General features: G+C 44.9%; 1 protein-coding gene across 1 annotated transcript; it reads left to right on the top strand.

The window, feature by feature from the left end:
• The first annotated feature begins 17,866 nt into the window (after positions 1-17,866).
• On the top strand, positions 17,867-21,181 carry LOC138666647 (gastrula zinc finger protein XlCGF57.1-like). The gene is made up of 2 exons (XM_069754838.1): positions 17,867-17,966; positions 20,019-21,181. The coding sequence occupies exons 1-2, from the start codon at positions 17,867-17,869 to the stop codon at positions 21,179-21,181; spliced, it is 1,263 nt and encodes a 420-aa protein (XP_069610939.1).
• The last annotated feature ends 292 nt before the right edge of the window (positions 21,182-21,473 follow it).

Genomic DNA, 21,473 nt, shown 5'->3' with positions numbered 1-21,473 from the left:
GTTTTCGGAGTAGATGTCCCTCTAGATCCTCAACTCTTTCTATTAAATATTTTCCCTGAGTCCAAACCTGCTCCTCAGATATTCCCCAAATCATATCTGAAATGTCTTCCCACGTAAGGTAAAGTAACATTGGTCCTGATTCATAAAGACTGGACATTTGTGGGTCCACTGAATTGATTAAATCCACGACCTATTGAATTTTGGTGCATCTTATCAGTGGAGAATAGAGTGACAATTCTGCCTTAATGTTTGCCACCATTTTTGATGACTGTGTCACATCCTGACCCAGCAGCTCTGCTCACTTCTGCATGAGCATGTCAAAAGGCGCATTTTTATTTTATTTTTTTTGCATCTTGTCAAACTGTTGTACACCACAATTCAGGGTCCATAGTATATATCCCTTGTCTTGAAAATTTAGTTATCGTGAGTTTAAGTTGTAAGGGTCGGTCAGGTCAACATGTTAAACATCCTAAATTATATTGGTTGGTAAACTAGAAAAAGTAAAAATTTATTGAGGGCAAATTTCAAAGCTACTTAGGGTCATGCTGGACTCAAATTGTATGAAAAAATTTCTTTCGGAGGGAAAAATAAACAAGGTCTCCTCACAAGTCTTGGATCTCATAGTAGTTCCCACAACTGTAAGGAAAGCAATTGTGTTGCTAGTTTCTCATTTCCTGAATTCTTGCTGTCCCTTGAGTTTATTGCCACCTGCAGTGAGAGGTTTTTGCAGCAGAAATAAAATTGAAGGCCTAGATAGAAGAATCTTTGTATCCTCTGACACTTTAGCCCTAAAAATTTTTTTTCACAAGGTAATAGGAGAAAACACTCCCCTAAATTTGTTGTGCAATTTCTGCTGAGTACTCAGATACCCAATATGTAGGGTAAAACTACTGTTTTAGTGCACGGCATGGTTCAAAAAGGAACAAGTGACGTTTTGGAACGCAAACTTTCATGGAATGGTCTGCGCGTGTCATGTCACAGTAGAAACTCCAACAAGTGACCGAATTTTGAAAATCAGACCACCCAAAAAATGTATCTAGATATGTGGTGAGCACCTTGAACCCACAGGTGCTTCACAGAATTTTACTACGATGATCTGTGAAAATGAAAAAAATGTTGTTTTAGCCTGACTTTTATCATTTTCACAAGGATATCTGGAGAAAATGGACCCCAAAATTTGTTGTGCAATTGCTCCTGCGTACAAAGATACCCAATATGTGGTCAAAAACTACTTTTAAGGCACAGTGCAAAGCTCAGTAGGAAAGAAGCACCATATTGAAGTTCAGATTTTGCTGGAATGGTTTGAGGATGCTATGTCACATTGGCAGAGCCCCTGAAGTAACAGAACAGCAGAATCCCCGATAAGTGACCCCATTTTACAAACTACACCTCTTAATGAATTCATCTAGGAGTGCAATGATCATATTGACACCACCATATGTGCTAGCACCAATCACGGGCGTTGCTGCAGTGTGTCAGCTCTCACATATACCGGACACCCGCATTTGTATGTGGCAGTGCTCAGCGTGAGCCAGCCTGATCGTCGGGAAGTATTTGTACAATGGTTTACGGGAACACATCTCCCGCATCACCATACATAGACTGCGGATGTCGGGAAGGGGTTAATAGTGCAGACAAAGCAAGATTTTCTTACCAAAAGTTCTCTCGTGCTTCTGCTAAGAAGTTATAAGTCCTGTAAATTTGTATTCACTGTTTGATTAAGAAGACCTGGTGTCACACCTTTATCCATGGGGCTACCGCTCTAGTCCAAGACAGTCCATCAAAATGAGTATGATGTTTTCTTCTGTGAATCTGCTGGTCCCCTGGTGTTACACCTTCAAGGGATTACAACTATCCAACTATCCAACTTTAGAATATAATGAAGATGTTGCCCTCATATAGTGCAGGCTTGCACAACATATGGCCCTTGGGTCTCATGCAGCCTGGTGAAGGAACTGTTTGGAAAGAGACTTTGGGAAATGGAGCTGAAGATTAAATGTCTTGCTATTTTAGATGTGTTACTATGACGGCAGATAATGTGGAATTTTGGGACATTATGGGGCAATTACGGGAGATTCTGAAAGGGGGCATAGTATAGCGAGGGGCAGTGGGGTGGGTGGACTTGAAAAGGGGCAGATAGGGGGAGGTTTGGAAAGAGGCAATGTGTTGTGGGATGGATATTATACAGAGGGGTATGGGGGTATGGGGGAGTAATTTGTAGAGGGGCAGTGTGGAGGGGTGTCACGTGTTACGGAACCACTCAGCACTCAGAATATGTTGTGCAGTTATATGTATGTATAAAAGGTTCCATGTGAGATGCATCAGCCCACAGACTGCGCCCCTGGGCAGAGGGGACAAGATATCCCCCTTCTGTCCTCCCCCCACCTTTGTAATTCCCACAGTAAATATCGGCAGGCTCCGGCCCCCTGCGGCTATTGTAATGTATGTCTGGCCTGCTGCTTTTCTATTGGCCTGCCCCCTGTATTTGTGCGATATATTCTGTGTCCTGTGAATAAAGTGTTGTCAGACTGGAAATACGTGGAGAAGCAGTGATATTTTATATGTTCCCAGGTAATCAAGGAATTCCAGCCAGCGTACTTCATTCAGACTCCAGCCAAAGCAGAGTGGACCTCCTGAAACACGGGGTGGTATTGAAAGAGGTACCCCAGCTTGGTAGACCCCGTTACACTGGTGGCAGACACCAGAATATGATACCCCTTCTACAGGAGGAAAGGAATGAATGGAAAACAACTACCAGAAGTTAAAGAGGACTACATTAAAAGATCTGGTGCAAGCCCGAGGGTTGATCGCCAGCAACAAAACAAAAGCGGATTTGATAGCAGCCATCATGGAACACGACAGTGCAGCGCCCCCCAATGTGAACGTGGAGGAGACTGAATTCCATAGGGAGGTAAAGAACAGACTGGCGTTCTATGGCCCAAACCCTGCAGTAGAGATCATACGAGATGTGATGGCTGATGTGCGTACTGATCTGAAGGAAAAGATGGCCGAGCGGACCAGGATAGAGCTAGCCAAGATAGAGATGGCAGAGCGGACCAAAGTGGAGCTGGCCAAGATGGAGATGGCAGAGCGGAGAGAGGATAGTCAGCGAGCAGGGGGAGCTCTGGCCTCCGACCAGGTACCTTCAACAGTAAGCAACAAAAAGATCCAGTATAATGCCTTCCGACAGTTTGGGGAGGCAGAGGAAGACATTGATGGCTTTCTGCAGGACTTTGAGCGGCAGTGTGCCCTTCATCAAGTGAAGCCGGAGGAACGGGTTCAGATTCTGGCCAGCAAGCTGACAGGCCAGGCAGCGGACGCCTATCGCACGGTACCTGATGAGGACTGTATGGACTATGAGCGGATCAAAGAAGTGATCTTGGCTCGGTATGCGCTGACACCAGAGGCATACCGCCAAAAGTTCAGCGGACTTATAAAACGAGTAATCGATACCCACGCTGAATGGGCCTGTAAATTACGTCGGTCACTGCTACAATGGGTACAAGAGAGCCAAGCAACCACTAAGGAGGACGTCCTCCAGCTCGTCTTGTTAGAATGATTCTTTAATGGACTAACCCCCGAGATACAGGAATGGCTTCGGGACAGGCAGCCAACGACTCTTGAGGAAGCCGCTCGTCTGGCCGATGAACATCATGATGCCAGGAGGCCTCAGTTGTCCGGATCAAAGATGGTCACTAGGGGTCCGCCCATGGATCTGGAGTGCCCAAACCACCGAAGATTGTAGGAAGACCAGCTAGAAACCCGACCTACCACAGTTCCCCTGGGACGCGATGCCACACCTGCCGTCAGCTGGGCCACCTGCAAAGACAATGTCCCAACCGGACTCAGCATGCCCAGTGGCCAAAGGCGGGAACAGCTGCCTTCAGCCGGGCCGTTGTACACTGCTACCAAGGCGAAGCTGACCCGATATTGGGGGCTACAACTAACCAAGGGGTGGAAGAGATGGAGGAAGTGCTGTATGAAGTGGACCCTGTGCAGGCAGCCCGGGCAGATAATCGACAACAGCATCGACAGGTCATGTGGGTTAATGGGAAACGTATGCAGGGATTAAGAGATTCCGGGGCAAATTTGACCCTTGTGAAGCCTCATGTCATCCGGGACCAAGAGAAGACGGACTGGACAGTGGCAGTCCGTGTAGCAGGGGGAGCCATACATCGACTGCCCACTGCCAGGATTCACCTGAACTGGGGAGCCGGGGATGGCCTTGTTGAGGTCGGCTTGATGGAGAATTTGCCCACAGACGTCTTGCTGGGAAATGACTTGGGGCCCATGTTGTCTGCCTTCTCGGTTGCCCCTCTGGCTGAGACATATCCTATGACCACCCGGAGACAAGCCCAAGCTGTGGAGGCGGAATCACACTCAGAGGAGGCCCAGGTAAGACATCCCAGCCCTACACGTATTCCCATAGCCAGGCACATTTCTTGGGCCACCCCAGATGAATTTAAGAGGGAGTTACTTGAGAATCCTTCATTGGAGGGATATCGTGGGAAGCCACAAGAGGGGAGAGGGGTACTGGAAGGGGAACAGTTTATATGGAAGCAGGGACTCCTCTACCGGATCACAGAGCAGCACCACACAGGGACGAGCCCCACTATAAAACGACAGCTGGAAGTTCCCAAGAAGTATAGGCAGGAGTTACTGCGACTCTCTCATGACATAACCTTGGCCGGGAACTTCAGCGTCAGTCGCACCAGGCATCGTCTGACACAAAACTTCTTTTGGCCGGGGGTAACCTATGATGTTCGTCAGTACTGCCTAACCTGTGACAGTTGCCAGCGCATTGGCAAGAGGGGGGATCGATGCAAGGCCAAATTAGGCCCCCTCCCCATTGTGGAGGAACCATTTAGCTGAGTAGCGGTCGATCTGATAGGGCCGTTAGCCAAACTCAGTCCATCAGGGAAAAGGTATATATTGACAGTGGTAGATTATGCCACACAGTATCCAGAGGCGGTTGCATTACCTAACATACTGGCAGAGACGGTGGCGGCTGCCCTGCGCCAGGTTTTCTCACGGGTTGGATTTCCCCGGTAGATTATCTCGGACCAGGGTACCCAGTTTACAGCAGAGGTGACCAACCAACTGTGGAAGCTGTGCGGCGTAAAGTCCATTAGAAGCGCCCCGTACCACCCGCAAACCAATGGGTTGTGCGAACGCTTTAACGGGACATTAAAACAACTCATTGGGACTTTAACCAGGACCTACAGGGACTGGGAGAAATTCTTGCCTCACCTCCTGTTTGCCTATCGGGAGGTGCCCCAAGAATCCACGGGGTTCTCCCCATTCAAACTGGTATACGGGAGAAGGGTAAGGGGACCCCTAGACTTAGTGCTAGAACACTGGGAAGGGGAGGGCATCATAGAAGGGGTACCTATTGTACCCTTTGTGCTGGAATTCCGGGACCGCCTACAGGAGCTGACCCAGGCTGTACGTGGGAACATGCAGGTGGCCCAGCGGCGCCAGCACGTATGGTACGATCGGAGGGCCAGAGAGCGCACCTTGGAAATAGGACAGAAGGTCCTGGTGTTAGAGCCCACCAGGCAGAACAAGTTCCAAGCTGCATGGCAGGGGCCCTACCAGGTAGTGGGGAAAATAGCCGACACAACCTATAATGTCGCCGATTGTGATGACCCCAGGGTTATCCGCATGTTCCACGTGAATATGCTGAAGCCCTACCTGGAGCGCCCTGAAGAGGTAGTGGCCATCTATGCACCTGAAGCAGAGGATTTAGCCGGACTTCCCTTGCCTGATGTTTTAGGGGAAAGGACTCAGTCTAAAACATGGGACCAGGTAATCTTGGGTGAAGACCTAGGCCCCCGGGAGAGACAGCAGGCGGAGGAGTTGTTGAGGCAGCGACAGAGGATGTTTTCGGGGAAACCAGGGTACACTCGCCTGGCACAACACAAGGTTGAGACCCAGGATCAGACCTCCCTGCGACAACCCCCCTTCCGCGTCCCTGAGTCTGTACGAGAAGGGATGCGACAAGAGATACAAGAGATGTTGCTTTTAGGGGTCATTGATGAGTCAGATAGTCCCTGGGCATCCCCGTAGTGTTAGTGCCCAAGAAGGATGGTACTACACAGTTTTGTGCAGACTATCGTAAGCTCAATGAGAAAACAGTGACGGATGCGTATCCCATGCCGCGTGTGGATGAGTTGTTAGACCGGCTAGCCGGGGCAAAGTATTTGACCACCATCGATCTATGCAAAGGCTACTGGCAGATTCCCCTTAGTCCTGATGCTATTCCCAAGTCGGCATTTGTCACCCCGTTTGGCTTATTCCAGTTTCGAGTTATGCCATTCGGGATGAAGAATGCCCCGGCGACCTTCCAGAAGCTGGCTGACCGGCTTCTGGATGGTCTCCAGGACTATGCTTGTGCCTTCCTGGACAACATCGCCATCTACAGCGCGACATGGGAAGAGCATCTAAATCACCTAGAGACAGTATTGGACAGGATCCACAAGGCCGGAATTACCCTGAACCCAAACAAGTGTCACGTGGGCAAAGCAGAGGTTCTCTATTTAGGGCATTGGGTGGGAAGTGGGAAACAGAGACCAGAACCAGCCATGATTGAGGCCATAGCCCAATGGCCCACCCCATGCACTAAAACCCAGGTCATGGTGTTTCTAGGGACAGCGGGGTATTACAGGAAATTTGTTCCCAATTACAGCAGCGTAGCCAAGCGCCTCACTGATCTGACCCGTAAGAACCAACCCCGCCAGGTAACCTGGACCCCAGAGTGTGAGGAAACCTTCCGTCAACTAAAGGACGACCTCACCAATACCCCTGTATTGGCCGCACCCGATCCAACTAAACGGTTCCTTGTTCACACAGACGCTTCTATGTTTGGATTGGGGGCAGTACTGAGCCAAGTCGGGCCGGACGGCCAAGAACACCCAGTAGCTTACCTGAGTCGGAAACTACTGCCCCGTGAAGTAAGCTATGCGGCCATTGAGAAGGAGTGCCTGGCAGTAGTATGGGTACTCAAAAAGTTGCAACCATATTTGTATGGATGACAGTTTTCTCTCCTAACGGACCATAATCCCTAGTCTGGCTTAATCGGGTCTCCGGAGACAACGCCAGATTACTGCGGTGGAGTTTAGCCCTACAACCTCTGGACTTCACCATCCACTACAGACCTGGCAAACAAAACGGTAACGCCGATGGACTAAGTTGACAAACGGAACTTGTACAGACCCCATAAACTTAGGTCATCCCCAAACCGATCCGTTAAGGATCAGACTGTGTATGCCAATCGCGTCGCTGAAAAGGGGAGCCGTGTTACGGAACCACTCAACACTCAGAATATGTTGTGCAGTTATATTTTGCAGAGGGGCAATGTGGGGGATATTTTAAAGAGCGGCAGTGTGGGGCAGTATTTTGGAGTGGGACAGTGTGCGCTTAGTAACCCGATGTTTAACCTGGTTACCAGTGAAGACATTGCTGAATCGGCGTCACACACTGTCTGCGGGAGTCCAGCGACGAAATAAAGTTCTGGACTTTCTGCTCCGACCAACGATGGCACAGCAGGATCCTGATCGCTGCTGCCTGTCAAACTCAACGATATCGCTAGCCAGGACGCTGCAACGTCACGGATCGCTAGCAATATCGTTCAGTGTGACGGTACCTTAAGTGGTGTTCATGACTAATTGGTGGCAGCGATAGTGGTGGTCTTGGCAGTGACTGAGACGTCAATGAAGTTTACGGAAGATTCATTTATTTGATTAGATTTTTTTTTCATTCGTATAGCACCGTTAATTCCACAGTGCTTTACAAATATTATCGCATTGTCCCCATTGGAGCTCACAATCTAGATTGCCTATCAGTTTTTGGAGTGTATGAGGAAACTGGAGTACCCGAAGAACATACAAACTCCTGCAAGCATGAATCTTTAAGCAACATATTCAGCTGCTGATTCCAAGGAAAATACTGCTTGTTAACCCCTTCAAGACCTATGACGTATCGATAGATTATAGGTTGTGTATTCCCCTTTGATGCGGGCTCCGGCGCTGAGCTTGCATCTTTTCAGGGAGATGACAGCTGATTTGATCAGCTGTCATATGCCCCTAGCAGCCGCAGGTGGAGTTGGAGCGCCCCAAAGGGCTAGGGGACTACTCGGTACCGGGCCCTTCGGTTCTCGTCGGGAAAGTCACGGTGGCTGACCCGGTCCGTGGCCCTCGGGAGGTCCGTTGAATAAATGGGGAAAGGTCTTTAAAGGGATAATGTTCGTGACGCCACCTGTGGTATTCGGTCAGGGTGACCGACGCGGCTTAGGGGTCCGCTGGGGTGATGCTATGGCAGCCAGATGATGTACCTTCCCACAGGTGAAGTATTTCTCCAGGGCTTCCCAGAGGTGTAGATGGTGGATGGTGGATGATGTAAGGCGCAGTGAATAATGAGGATACAAGGTTGCAGTCTCTTTACCTTTACTGAAGGCTTCAGTATCCACAGTCAAGGGTAGGGACCACAGGGTAAGCAGAGTCCGGCCGGTCTGAGGGCAATTCCAGAGTTCCCTTATCCAGGTGGAATTCAATAGCCTTCCTCTAGCGCTGGGCGTTGTAGTACCTCCCTGCTGAGCAACTCGGTAAGGTCCTCACAACTATTGTAGATGTTAAGTCTCTTCCTCTCTGTCCCCTTGACGGATAGGACAAACCCATATGACTGGTGGCCTTAGGCTTTTTATAGGGACCCTAGAGACGCCCTGGCCCCCACAAGTTGCCACCCTGCCTCCTGGGTATATGGTCAGGCAGCCAACGTAGAATCAACTGTCCTGCCAGTCTCTGAAGTAAAGCATAGAGATCCTTACTCCCTCAGTGTTCTGGCTACCGGTACTGCGCTTCAGAAGGAGGCAGCCAGCTTCTAGCTGGTCCCCCTCTGATATTCTTCTCCTTTTGCTATGACTTCGTTTCTCACTCACTGCAACACAATTCCTTTCAATGTCTCTGTCTTGGGATGCTGCCGCATGGGATGCAGGTGCAGCTCCGAGTACGCTCGCCTTCTGCAGGCCGCAGTCTGGAGCTGGCTGGAACCCACTCCTACCAGCCTCTGCCAAACTCGGTCGGGACTCACTGACTATCTCCTACTCCCTCCAGTCAGCTTCTGTCTAACTTCTTAACCAACCCACCAGTTTTACCTAAGTGTGAGGAGTGCCCTAATAGATAGAAGCTTGGCTCCCCCTGGCGGACTGGAGTGTGAAGTGTGTTATGTGGTTGTGATACCTGGACAGAAGATCTCCTTCCTTGCCAGACGCAACATCACTCCCACTGATGGAAGAATAACATTACTGCAACGACCAGGACTCTGGGGCGCTGCAGAATCGCTATACACCCACGGCTGCTTGCATGATGAATGCCGCTGTTAATCTGTGACAGCGGCATTTAACATGAGCGCCCTGGAAGTGCATCATAAGACCCACCCATCGACTATTGATACACACGCACCACACCAATTGCAGGTGAAAACGAGGCAAAGGCAAATATATAAAAAAAAACTGTATATACGTTATTAAACATTGATATAAAACAAGACAAGGAAATTCATAAAATACTGATGGCAGACAGAACAAGAAATAATGTATTTAGTGAAAAATGGCCGCAAAAACCGCACCACACCTCTATTATCCACAGTAATTATAAGAACCTGCACAATGACTCATATATTAATCTATATATGCAGGGTATACTGCTAGACAGATAATTTCCCATAATAGTATAAGGTGCTTCAGTTTTTCAGGGGCATAGTCTAAAAGTGTATACCTTTAAATCAACTTCATTACTTAGACTATATAAATTATTACTTCCCAAAGCGGTATATCTGCATACATACAGCTACTAAAAAGTGCTTAGTGCAGAGAGAAAAACTAGTACCCTGTCATACACAGTATATTAACCCCTTCATGACCCAGCCTATTTTGACCTTAAAGACCTTGCCATTTTTTGCAATTCTGACCAGTGTCCCTTTATGAGGTAATAACTCGGGAACGCTTCAACGGATCCTAGCGATTCTGAGATTGTTTTCTCGTGACATATTGGGCTTCATGTTAGTGGTAAATTTAGGTCAATAAATTCTGTGTTTGTTTGTGATAAAAACGGAAATTTGGCGAAAATTTTGAAAATTTTGCAATTTTCACATTTTGAATTTTTATTCTGTTAAACCAGAGAGTTATGTGACACAAAATAGTTAATAAATAACATTTCCCACATGTATACTTTACATCAGCACAATTTTGGAAACAAAATTTTTTTTTGCTAGGAAGTTATAAGGGTTAAAATTTGACCAGCGATTTCTCATTTTTACAACGAAATTTACAAAACCATTTTTTTTTTTAGGGACCACCTCACATTTGAAGTCAGTTTGAGGGGTCTATATGGCTGAAAATACCCAAAAGTGACTCCATTCTAAAAACTGCACCCCTCAAGGTGCACAAAACCACATTCCAGAAGTTTATTAACCCTTCAGGTGCTTCACAGCAGCAGAAGCAACATGGAAGGAAAAAATGAACATTTAACTTTTTAGTCACAAAAATGATCTTTGAGCAACAATTTTTTTATTTTCCCAGTGGTAAAAGGAGAAACTGAACCACGAAAGTTGTTGTCCAATTTGTCCTGAGTACGCTGATACCTCATATGTGGGGGTAAACCACTGTTTGGGCGCACGGCAGAGCTTGGAAGGGAAGGAGCGCCATTTGACTTTTTGAATGAAATATTGGCTGCACTCTTTAGCGGACACCATGTCACGTTTGGAGAGCCCCCGTGTGCCTAAAAATTGGAGCTCCCCCACAAGTGACCCCATTTTGGAAACTAGACCCCCCAAGGAACTTATCTAGATGCCTAGTGAGCACTTTAAACCCTCAGGTGCTTCACAAATTGATCCGTAAAAATGAAAAAGTACTTTTTTTTCACAAAAAATTTCTTTTCGCCTCAATTTTTTCATTTTCACATGGGCAACAGGATAAAATGGATCCTAAAATTTATTGGGCAATTTCTCCCGAGTACGCCGATACCTCATATGTGGGGGTAAACCACTGTTTGGGCACACGGCAGGGCTCGGAAGGGAAGGCGCGCCTTTTGACTTTTTGAATGGAAAATTAGCTCCAATTGTTAGCGGACACCATGTCGCGTTTGGAGAGCCCCTGTGTGCCTATGCATTGGAGCTCCCCCACAAGTGACCCCATTTTGGAAACTAGACCCCCCAAGGAACTTATCTAGATACATACTGAGCACTTTAAACCCCCAAGTGCTTCACAGAAGTTTATAACGCAGAGCCATGAAAATAAAAAATCATTTTTCTTTCCTCAAAAATGATTTTTTAGCCTGGAATTTCTTATTTTGCCAATGGTAATAGGAGAAATTGGAGCACAAATTTTGTTGTCCAGTTTGTTCTGAGTACGCAGATACCCCATATGTGGGGGTAAACCACTGTTTGGGCGCACGGAAGGGCTCAGAAGGGAAGGCACGCCATTTGGCTTTTTAAATGGAAAATTAGTTCCAATCATTAGCGGACACCATGTCGCGTTTGGAGAGCCCCTGTGTGCCTAAACATTGGAGATCCCCCACAAATGACCCCATTTTGGAAACTAGACCCCCAAAGGAACTAATCTAGATGTGTGGTGAGCACTTTGAACCCTCAAGTGCTTCATAGAAGTTTATAATGCAGAGCCATGAAAATAAAAAAAAAATTTCTTTTCTCAAAAATGATTTTTTAGCCCGCAATTTTTTATTTTCCCAAGGGTAACAGGAGAAATTTGACCCCAAAAGTTGTTGTCCAGTTTCTCCTGAGTATGCTGATACCCCATATGTGGGGGTAAACCACTGTTTGGGCACATGCTGGGGCTCGGAAGTGAAGTAGTGACGTTTTGAAATGCAGACTTTGATGGAATGCTCTGCGGGCGTCACGTTGCGTTTGCAGAGCCCCTGATATGGCTGAACAGTAGAAACCCCCCACAAGTGACCCCATTTTGGAAACTAGACCCCGAAAGGAACTTATCTAGATATGTGGTGAGCACTTTGAACCCCCAAGTGCTTCACAGAAGTCTATAACACAGAGCAGTGAAAATAATAAATACGTTTTCTTTCCTCAAAAATAATTTTTTAGCCCAGAATTTTTAAATTTTCCCAAGGGTAACAGGAGAAATTTGACCCCAATATTTGTTGTCCAGTTTCTCCTGAGTACGGTGATACCCCATATGTGGGGGTAAACTACTGTTTGGGCACATGCCGGGGCTCGGAAGTGAAGTAGTGACGTTTTGAAATGCAGACTTTGATGGAATGGTCTGCGGGTGTCACGTTGCGTTTGCAGAGCCCCTGATGTGGCTAAACAGTAGAAACCCCCCACAAGTGACCCTATTTTGGAAACTAGACCCCGAAAGGAACTTATCTAGATATGTGGTGAGCACTTTCAACCCCCAAGTGCTTCACAGAAGTTTAGAACGCAGAGCCGTGAAAATAATAAATACGTTTTCTTTCCTCAAAAATAATTTTTTAGCCCAGAATTTTTTATTTTCCCAAGGGTTACAGGAGAAATTGGACCCCAAAAGTTGTTGTCCAGTTTCTCCTGAGTACGCTGATGCCCCATGTGTGGGGGTAAACCACTGTTTGGGCACACGTCGGGGCTCAGAAGGGAAGTAGTGACTTTTGAAATGCAGACTTTGATGGAATGGTCTGCGGACATCACGTTGCGTTTGCAGAGCCCCTGGTGTGCCTAAACAGTAGAAACCCCCGACAAGTGACCCCATTTTGTAAACTAGACCCCCCAAGGAACTTATCTAGATATGTGGTGAGCACTTTGAACCCCCAAATGCTTCACAGACGTTTACAACGCAGAGCCGTGAAAATAAAAAATCATTTTTCTTTCCTCAAAAATGATGTTTTAGCAAGCAATTTTTTATTTTCTCAAGGGTAACAGGAGAAATTGGACCCCAGTAATTGTTGCGCAGTTTGTCCTGAGTATGCTGGTACCCCATATGTGGGGGTAAACCACTGTTTGGGCACACGTCGGGGCTCGAAGTGAGGGAGCACCATTTGACTTTTTGAATACAAGATTGGCTGGAATCAATGGTGGCGCCATGTTGCGTTTGGAGACCCCCTGATGTGCCTAAACAGTGGAAACCCCTCAATTCTAACTCCAACACTAACCCCCCCACACCCCTAACCCTAATCCCAACTGTAGCCGTAACCCTAATCACAACCCTAACCCCAACACACCCCTAACCACAACCCTAACCCCAACACACCCCTAACCACAACCCTAACCCCAACACACCCCTAACCCTAACCACAACCCTAATTCCAACCCTAACCCTAAGGCTATGTGCCCACGTTGCGGATTCGTGTGAGATTTTTCCGCACCATTTTTGAAACATCCGCGGATAAAAGGCACTGCGTTTTACCTGCGGATTTACCGCGGATTTCCAGTGTTTTTTGTGCGGATTTCACCTGCGGATTCCTATTGAGGAACAGGTGTAAAACGCTGCGGAATACGCACAAAGAATTGACATGCTGCGGAAAATACAACGCAGCGTTTCCGCGTGGTATTTTCCGCACCATGGGCACAGCGGATTTGGTTTTCCATATGTTTACATGGTACTGTAAACCTGATGGAACTCTGCTGCGGATCCGCAGCGGCCAATCCGCTGCGGATCCGCAGCCAAATCCGCACCTTGTGCACATAGCCTAATTCTAAAGGTATGTGCAGACGCTGCGGAAAACGCTGCGGATCCGCAGCAGTTTCCCATGAGTTTACAGTTCAATGTAAACCTATGGGAAACAAAAATCGCTGTGCACATGCTGAGGAAAAACTGCACGGAAACGCAGGGGTTTACATTCCGCAGCATGTCACTTCTTTCTGCGGATTCCGCAGCGGTTTTACAACTGCTCCAATAGAAAATCGCAGTTGTAAAACCGCAGTGAAATGCGCAGAAAAACCGCGGTAAATCCGCGATAAATCCACAGCGGTTTAGCACTGCGGATTTATGAAATCCGCTGCGGAAAAATCCGCAGAGGACCAGAATACGTGTGCACATTCCTAACCCTACCCCTAACCCTACCCCTAACCCTAGTTCTAACTCCAACCTTAGTGGGGGAAAAAAAAAAATTCTTTATTTTATTATTGTCCCTACCTATGGGGGTGACAAAGGGGGGGGGGGTCATTTACTGTTTTTTTTTATTTTGATCACTGTGAGGTTTTATCACAGTGATCAAAATTCACTCTGGAACGAATCTGCCGGCCGGCAGATTCGGCGGGCGCACTGCGCATGCGCCCGCCATTTTGGAAGATGGCGGCGCCCAGGAAAGAAGACGGATGGACCCCGAGAGGCTAGGTAAGTATAAGGGGGGGGAGATCAGGGCACGGGGGGGCGTCGGAGCACGGGGGGAGGGATCGAAGTATGGGCGGGTGGATCGATGTGCGGGCGGGTTGATCGGTGTGCGGGGGGGTGGATCGGTGTGCGGGGGGGTGGATCGCAGTGCGGGGGGTGGATCGCAGTGCAGGGGGGTGGATCGGAGTGCGGGGGGTGGGATTGGAGCACGGGGGGTGGGATTGGAGCATGGGGAGAGCGGACAGGAGGAAGGGGGAGCGGAGCACAGGACAGAGGGGAGCGGACCACAGATCGGAGGGCTGGGGGGGTGATCGGTGGAGTGGGGTGGGGGCACATTAGTGTTTCCAGCCATGGCCGATGATATTGCAGCATCGGCCATGGCTGGATTGTAATATTTCACCAGTTTTTTAGGTGAAATATTACAAATCGCTCTGATTGGCAGTTTCACTTTCAACAGCCAATCAGAGCGATCGTAGCCACGGGGGGGTGAAGCCACCCCCCCTGGGCTAAAGTGCAACTCCTCCTGTCCCTGCACGCCGGGTGAAATTACAGTTAACCCTTTCACCCGGCCTGCAGGAGCCCAATCCGGCCATGACGCATACGCTGCGTCATGGGTCGGAATGGCACCGACTTTCATGACGCAGCGTATGCGTCAAAGGTCGGGAAGGGGTTAAGTGAAGACACAAAAGAGAATAGTAAAACCAAAAACACTCAGTTTGAAAAAAATCGCAGTATTCCGCAAGTGCTAGTAAAAGATGTAAAAAACAGGGTATTTGGTTGATACGTTTTTTTGCAAAAAATGTATACTAAGCTACTCTACCAAACTTCACGGTATACCCATATCAGAGCAGTCCTAACTAATGTATGCAATCCCTATCTGATGTATTTAAAAACCTGATCATCTGTATATTACCTGTGTGAACAGGGTTCAGAGAGGAAAAATCCATGTGTGCATACAGAGTAGAACAGCTTTTGTGCAGATAGCCCAAGAGGAGTGGTGGATACCTCCCCAGTCTTGTAGACACAAGAGAACAATTATGGAAACAGGAACACATGGGCTACTTGCACAGTGAACAAGTCTGTAGGAACATGTTCACACACCACCAAGAAACCTGAAGACACAAAAGAGAATAGTAAAACCAAAAACACTCAGTTTGAAAAAAAAAATCGCAGTAATCCGCAAGTGCTAGTAAAAGATGTAAAAAACAGGGTATTTGGTTGATACGTTTTTTGCAAAAAATGTATACTAAGCTGCTCTACCAAACTTTACGGTATACCCATATCAGAGCAGTCCTAACTAATGTATGCAATCCCTATCTGATGTATTTAAAAACCTGATCATCTGTATATTACCTGTGTGAACAGGGTTCAGAGAGGAAAAATCCATGTGTGCATACAGAGTAGAACAGCTTTTGTGCAGATAGCCCAAGAGGAGTGGTGGATACCTCCCCAGTCTTGTAGACACAAGAGAACAATTATGGAAACAGGAACACATGGGCTACTTGCACAGTGAACAAGTCTGTAGGAACATGTTCACACACCACCAAGAAACCTGAAGACACAAAAGAGAATAGTAAAACCAAAAACACTCAGTTTGAAAAAAAAATCGCAGTAATCCGTAAGTGCTAGTAAAAGATGTAAAAAACAGGGTATTTGGTTGATACGTTTTTTGCAAAAAATGTATACTAAGCTGCTCTACCAAACTTTACGGTATACCCATACCAGAGCAGTCCTAACTAATGTATGCAATCCCTATCTGATGTATTTAAAAACCTGATCATCTGTTCTCTTGTGTCTACAAGACTGGGGAGGTATCCACTACTCCTCTTGGGCTATCTGCACAAAAGCTGTTCTACTCTGTATGCACACATGGATTTTTCCTCTCTGAACCCTGTTCACACAGATAATATACAGATGATCAGGTTTTTAAATACATCAGATAGGGATTGCATACATTAGTTAGGACTGCTCTGATATGGGTATACCGTGAAGTTTGGTAGAGCAGCTTAGTATACATTTTTTGCAAAAAACAGTATATTAAGTGCAGACAAACCCGCTGATGTAAATTACACCAAAAGCGGCTAAGATCACTTATAATAGCATATAACTTACATAAGTATGTATCCTGTCCTGCGTGTTCATCAGTGACCCCGACAGCGCCGTTTCGCCATTGTGGCTTCCTCAAATAGAGGCATGCCCTGCTATGTCTAGCACAAGCGATGAGAAGATCACAGCTTCAAGTCTCATAAGAAGACTATTGAAACAAGTAAAATGTGTAAAAAAAAAGTTTTTAAAAATGGTAAAAAATTATAAAAAATATAAAAGTTTTGGTATCGCTGCTTTCAGAAAAGATCTACTATAAGATAAAAAGAATTAATCCGAATGGTGTGATGAGGAAAAAAAAATCAAACCACCAGAATTTTTCAGTCCCTTTAAAAAAAACCAAAAACCCTTGGATTATTTTTCCACCATTTAAATAAAAAATAACCTATACATGTTTGGTATCTGGTATCTGCAAACTCTAAATGACCTGGAGAATCATAATGGCAGGTCAGATTTAGCATTTAGTGAACGTAATTTAAAAAAAAAAAAAGCAATTGTGGAATTGCACTTTTTTTTTGCAATTTCACAGCACTTGGAATTGTTTTTCCATTTCTCCAGTTCAGTATTTGTACACCTACAAAGAGAGGCACCACATGCAGATAATATAAAAGTAATGTTTATTAATGACAAAAACAAGACCAAACATGGTCATAAAAAGCCAAAACAGGCAAAGGTGAGAAACAACAGACACAGAAGAAAGATGGACAAACCTGGAAAAAAAAAATTCAGTTCAGTATATGGTAAAATCAATGGTGTCATTAAAAAATTAAAAAGTATAACTCGTCCCACAAATAAAAAGCCTTCATACGACTATATTGATGAAAAATAAAAAAAATTTGACCTGGGAACAAGGAGAGCAAAAAAATCAAGAATGCAAAAACGGAAGGCTGCACAAAATAAAACAATAGTAATACTCACGTGGAAGAATCCTCTCATCTCCCATTTGAACAATACCTGGGTCCTTTGTCAGCCTTTGTAAATTGTGATCTAATGAATCCAATGAATAGCCTAGATAGTGCCAGTCCTTATGAGAAAAGAGAATGGTCCTTCAAGTTTCTCCTTATTATCTCCAGTAATTGTAATATTTAAATGGGATCTTTATGATTTTAGATCGGCTTATGTTCACCTCATTCAGGACCTAACAATATCGGATCCTCTCAGTGGAGATCTTCTATTTGAGGGAATTTTCTTGATTGACCCTTTTAAAAATGGATTTCGACAAGAACAAGATGGCGGAGAGGATATTACACCTCACCTTAGAGATCCTATTCCGGCTTACTGGAGAGGTGAGAGATTCTCATAACGTCACATTTATCATTCTTATCTATGGTAATAACAGATGGACAGAACTGGAGATGTGAGTTTAAGGCAGCCAAGGCGGTAGTCATGGCAATGAGCTGTAATGTTTCCACACCCCACAAGTGAAACATAATGTCCCTTCTGCGGCTGTCACCCAGTCTTCAGCTCCATGGGGCCTCACAAACATCTCTGGAGACAGTGTCCATTCTTAACAAGTTAACTTTAATTGAAAGTAGGGTTTTAAATACAAATGTGGCACAGTGTATACAGAGCGTCATTTACTAAACATGCCTTCCCTCCCTTCCCGGCAACCTCTGTTCTTCATGGCAATCCCTGCCTCGCTTCTGGCAATCCCTGCCTCTTTCCAGCAATCGCTGCTCTTTCATGGACAATCCTTGTCGTGTTCCAGCAATCACTTCTCTTTCCGGACAATCTCTGTCCCGTCTGTGCCTTTAGACACACCAGCTTCCTGCCATTCACCTGGTCCGGCTTCAAATTAAAGGGTAACAGGCTCGCCATCTCAGCTTCACCTAATCCCTGCGGTAAGCTTTGGATCCTCCTTGGAACGGTCCTGTTCAAGCTGGTGACCGCCTGCATGACACTCAGCCTGGGGCACCTTCAATACAAATTCGGCACAGTGTATACAAAGTGTCCTTTCCTAAATCTTTCCATACTCTCCTCCGCAGCCATAGCATGCGTCTAGGCTATTACAAAGTATATACTTCTGTTTTCACAGTGCTATTTAAAACTGGACTCTGAGGTAAGTAGATGTCTCTAATAGTGATGAGCGAGTATACTCGTTGCTCGGGTTTTCCCGAGCACGCTTGGGTGGTCTCCGAATATTTGTGAGTGCTCGGAGATTTGGTTTTCATCGCCGCAGCTGCATGATTTGCGGCTGCTAGACAGCTTGAATATATGTGGGGATTCCCTAGCAACCAGGCAACCCCACATGTATTCAGGCTGGCTAGCAGCCGTAAATCATGCAGCTGCGTCAACAAAAACTAAATCTCCAAGCAGTCACAAATACTCGGAGACCACCCGAGATTGCACGGGACAACCCGAGCAACGAGTATACTCGCTCATCACTAATCTCTAAACATACTTTTGAAACTTGTCAGTAGTTGGGAATATTAACTTGGGACTCCTGATATGGAAAGCTGAAATAATACAATTTCATAAGCCAAACACCTCAATAGCATTCTTCTTTGCAAGCATAATATACTGGTCCATACAGATATAACTTTGCATGTCAGTTTCTTATAAGTGCTGAAAAGTTATTGTCAATTTTGTTTCCCACAGTTGCTTTTGACAATAAAGGTGCAAAACAATTACAGTAAGCATGGACATATTTTGTGACCCTGTAATTGTAACAATCTGTTCAAGATAGTGAATATATTAATTTTGGACATCAGTTATTCGTGTGAATAAAACTGGTGCAACTGTCTTTATCCATGTAGGTTAATGATAAAAAAAAAATACAATGTACAGAGCTTTATTTTCCATTCTAAATAAGTACATAATAGAACCTAGACAGACCCCTAGTGATAGTGAGGCCACTCTTTGTTCCATGTGCATCAATTGTGCAGCAGGTCAGAGTTGGTCATGAATTCTGTTTCTAAAATGGAACAGACAAATAAAACTCTAGAGCACAAGTGTTAACCCAGCCTACAACTACCATCAAAAGGAAAGTAGATGTGATTTTGATCAGATTTACAGATAAAATTCACTCATTTTTACCAATTGGTTTCTAAAAAAAAACCTATATACTACCCAGATTCCATCCATGTGTCATCTAAGTGCTGTCCGTTTTTCATTCAACAGTTGATGCGACAAGCTTTGAAAAAATCTTCATATACTTTTTTTTAATAAGAAGAAAAACAGATGATACCCATATTGTAAAAACTGACACATGGACCAAAAATAGATGTGAGTTGCTGAAAAGGGTAATTTTTCTCACATATAACCAAAAATTATGTGTGATTGAGGCCTAAGGCCTCCTTCATGAGACTCCACTTAAAATGTAACTGGAAAAGATTGGTTAGGGGCATATTGAAACATGAACCAATAGAGAAGACAACTTTATTAGTGAAGAACTGACTTAAAACAACCTAGCAACCTGAGATGATCGATTAGTCCTTGCTTTATTGGCTACTGTTTTGGTCAGTTGGTAACTGAATAGTATTGCAAGTTGTAAAGAAATGTTCTAAAATATATAAAGTAAAGATTAATATAATTTTAAGGTAGTTTTTATGAAAAATACTAAAATCAGTCTCCTTTTTGACAGATGACTATACTGGGAGTTCAGAGAGAAATCTGATATTTTCAGATTTTATAGCAGATGATTGTGCTATCACACTCGATACATGTGAAGAACATGCCATTATCCTATATACACATCCAGTTCTTCACAGCAAAGATCCATCATCAGATCCTATTAAAGAGATCGTCGTTTCTGCTTCATCAAACATCACTATACAAAAGCAAAGTCACAGACAAACTGTTAAACAGCAAATGGCACACATAAGGAAGAAGCCATTTTCATGTTCAGAATGTCAGAAATGTTTTACAGCAAAATGGCATCTTGTTACACATCGGAGAATTCACACCGGAGAGAAGCCGTTTCCTTGTTCAGAATGTGGGAAATGTTATAGTGAGAAAGCTAAACTTGTTACACACTTGAGAATTCACACAGGGGAAAAGCCTTTTTCATGTTTGGAATGTGGGAAATGTTTTAATTGGAAATCAAATCTTATTATACATCAAAGAATTCATACAGGGGAGAAGCCATTTTCTTGTTCAGAATGTGGGAAATGTTATAGGGAGAAAGCTAAACTTATTAATCATCAGCGAATTCACACAGGGGAGAAGCCATTTTCTTGCTCAGATTGTGGGAAATTTTATAGTGAGAAATCCACACTTATTAAACATCAGAGAATTCACAGAGCGGAAAAGCCATTTTCATGTGTGGAATGTGGGAAATGTTTTAATTTGAAAACAAATCTTGTTACTCATCAGAGAATTCACACGGGCGAGAAGCCGTTTTCTTGTTCAGAATGTGAGAAACATAAAAAATACAACCTTGTTAACCATCACAGAAATCACACAGGGGAGAAACCATTTTCATGTTCAGAATGTGGGAAATGTTTTAATTTGAAAAAAAGCCTTGCTGCACATCAGAGAATACACACAGGGGAGAAGCCATTTTCATGTTCAGAATGTGGGAAATGTTTTACTCAGAAATCAAATCTTGTTCCTCACGTGAGAAGTCACACGGGGGTAAAACCATTTTCATGTTCGGAATGTGGGAAATGTTATACTAGTAAAGCAAATCTTGTTAAACATCAGAGAATTCACACAGAAGAGAAGCAATTTTCATGTTCAGAATGTGGTAAATATTTTAATAGTAAATCAAATCTTGAAACACATCAGATATTTCACAAAAGGTAAAAGACATATTCACATTCAGATTGTAGGAAACTTTTTAAACAGCTCCGTTTTAGTTGTACTCACATTGAGGAGAAACAATTTCCATGATCAGAGTGTTGTAAATACAGTTAGGTCCAGAAATATTTTGAATGTAAATGAAACAACTGAGATGCAATTAAAGTGTAGACTTTCAGGTTTATTTACAGAGGTTGAAGAAAAAATCCTGTCAAATGGAGGAAGTGCAACCATTTTGTTATGTTAGAGTAGCAACTCACTCGGGAAAAATTGGTAACAAACAAAAAACTGTGACTTG

Source organism: Ranitomeya imitator, chromosome 2, assembly GCF_032444005.1.
Source record: "Ranitomeya imitator isolate aRanImi1 chromosome 2, aRanImi1.pri, whole genome shotgun sequence".
Lineage (NCBI taxonomy): Eukaryota > Metazoa > Chordata > Amphibia > Anura > Dendrobatidae > Ranitomeya > Ranitomeya imitator.
Note: the sequence above shows the minus strand (reverse complement) of the source record. Positions and strands in the feature narration are given on the sequence as shown.

Excerpts from the sequence above, each read along its gene's own strand:
- LOC138666647 (XM_069754838.1), top strand. The coding sequence starts at position 17,867 with ATGTCCCTTCTGCGGCTGTCACCCAGTCTTCAGCTCCATGGGGCCTCA. Across the intron at positions 17,967-20,018 it reads CAAGTTAACTTTAATTGAAA|ATGACTATACTGGGAGTTCA; the intron begins GTAGGGTTTTAA and ends CCTTTTTGACAG.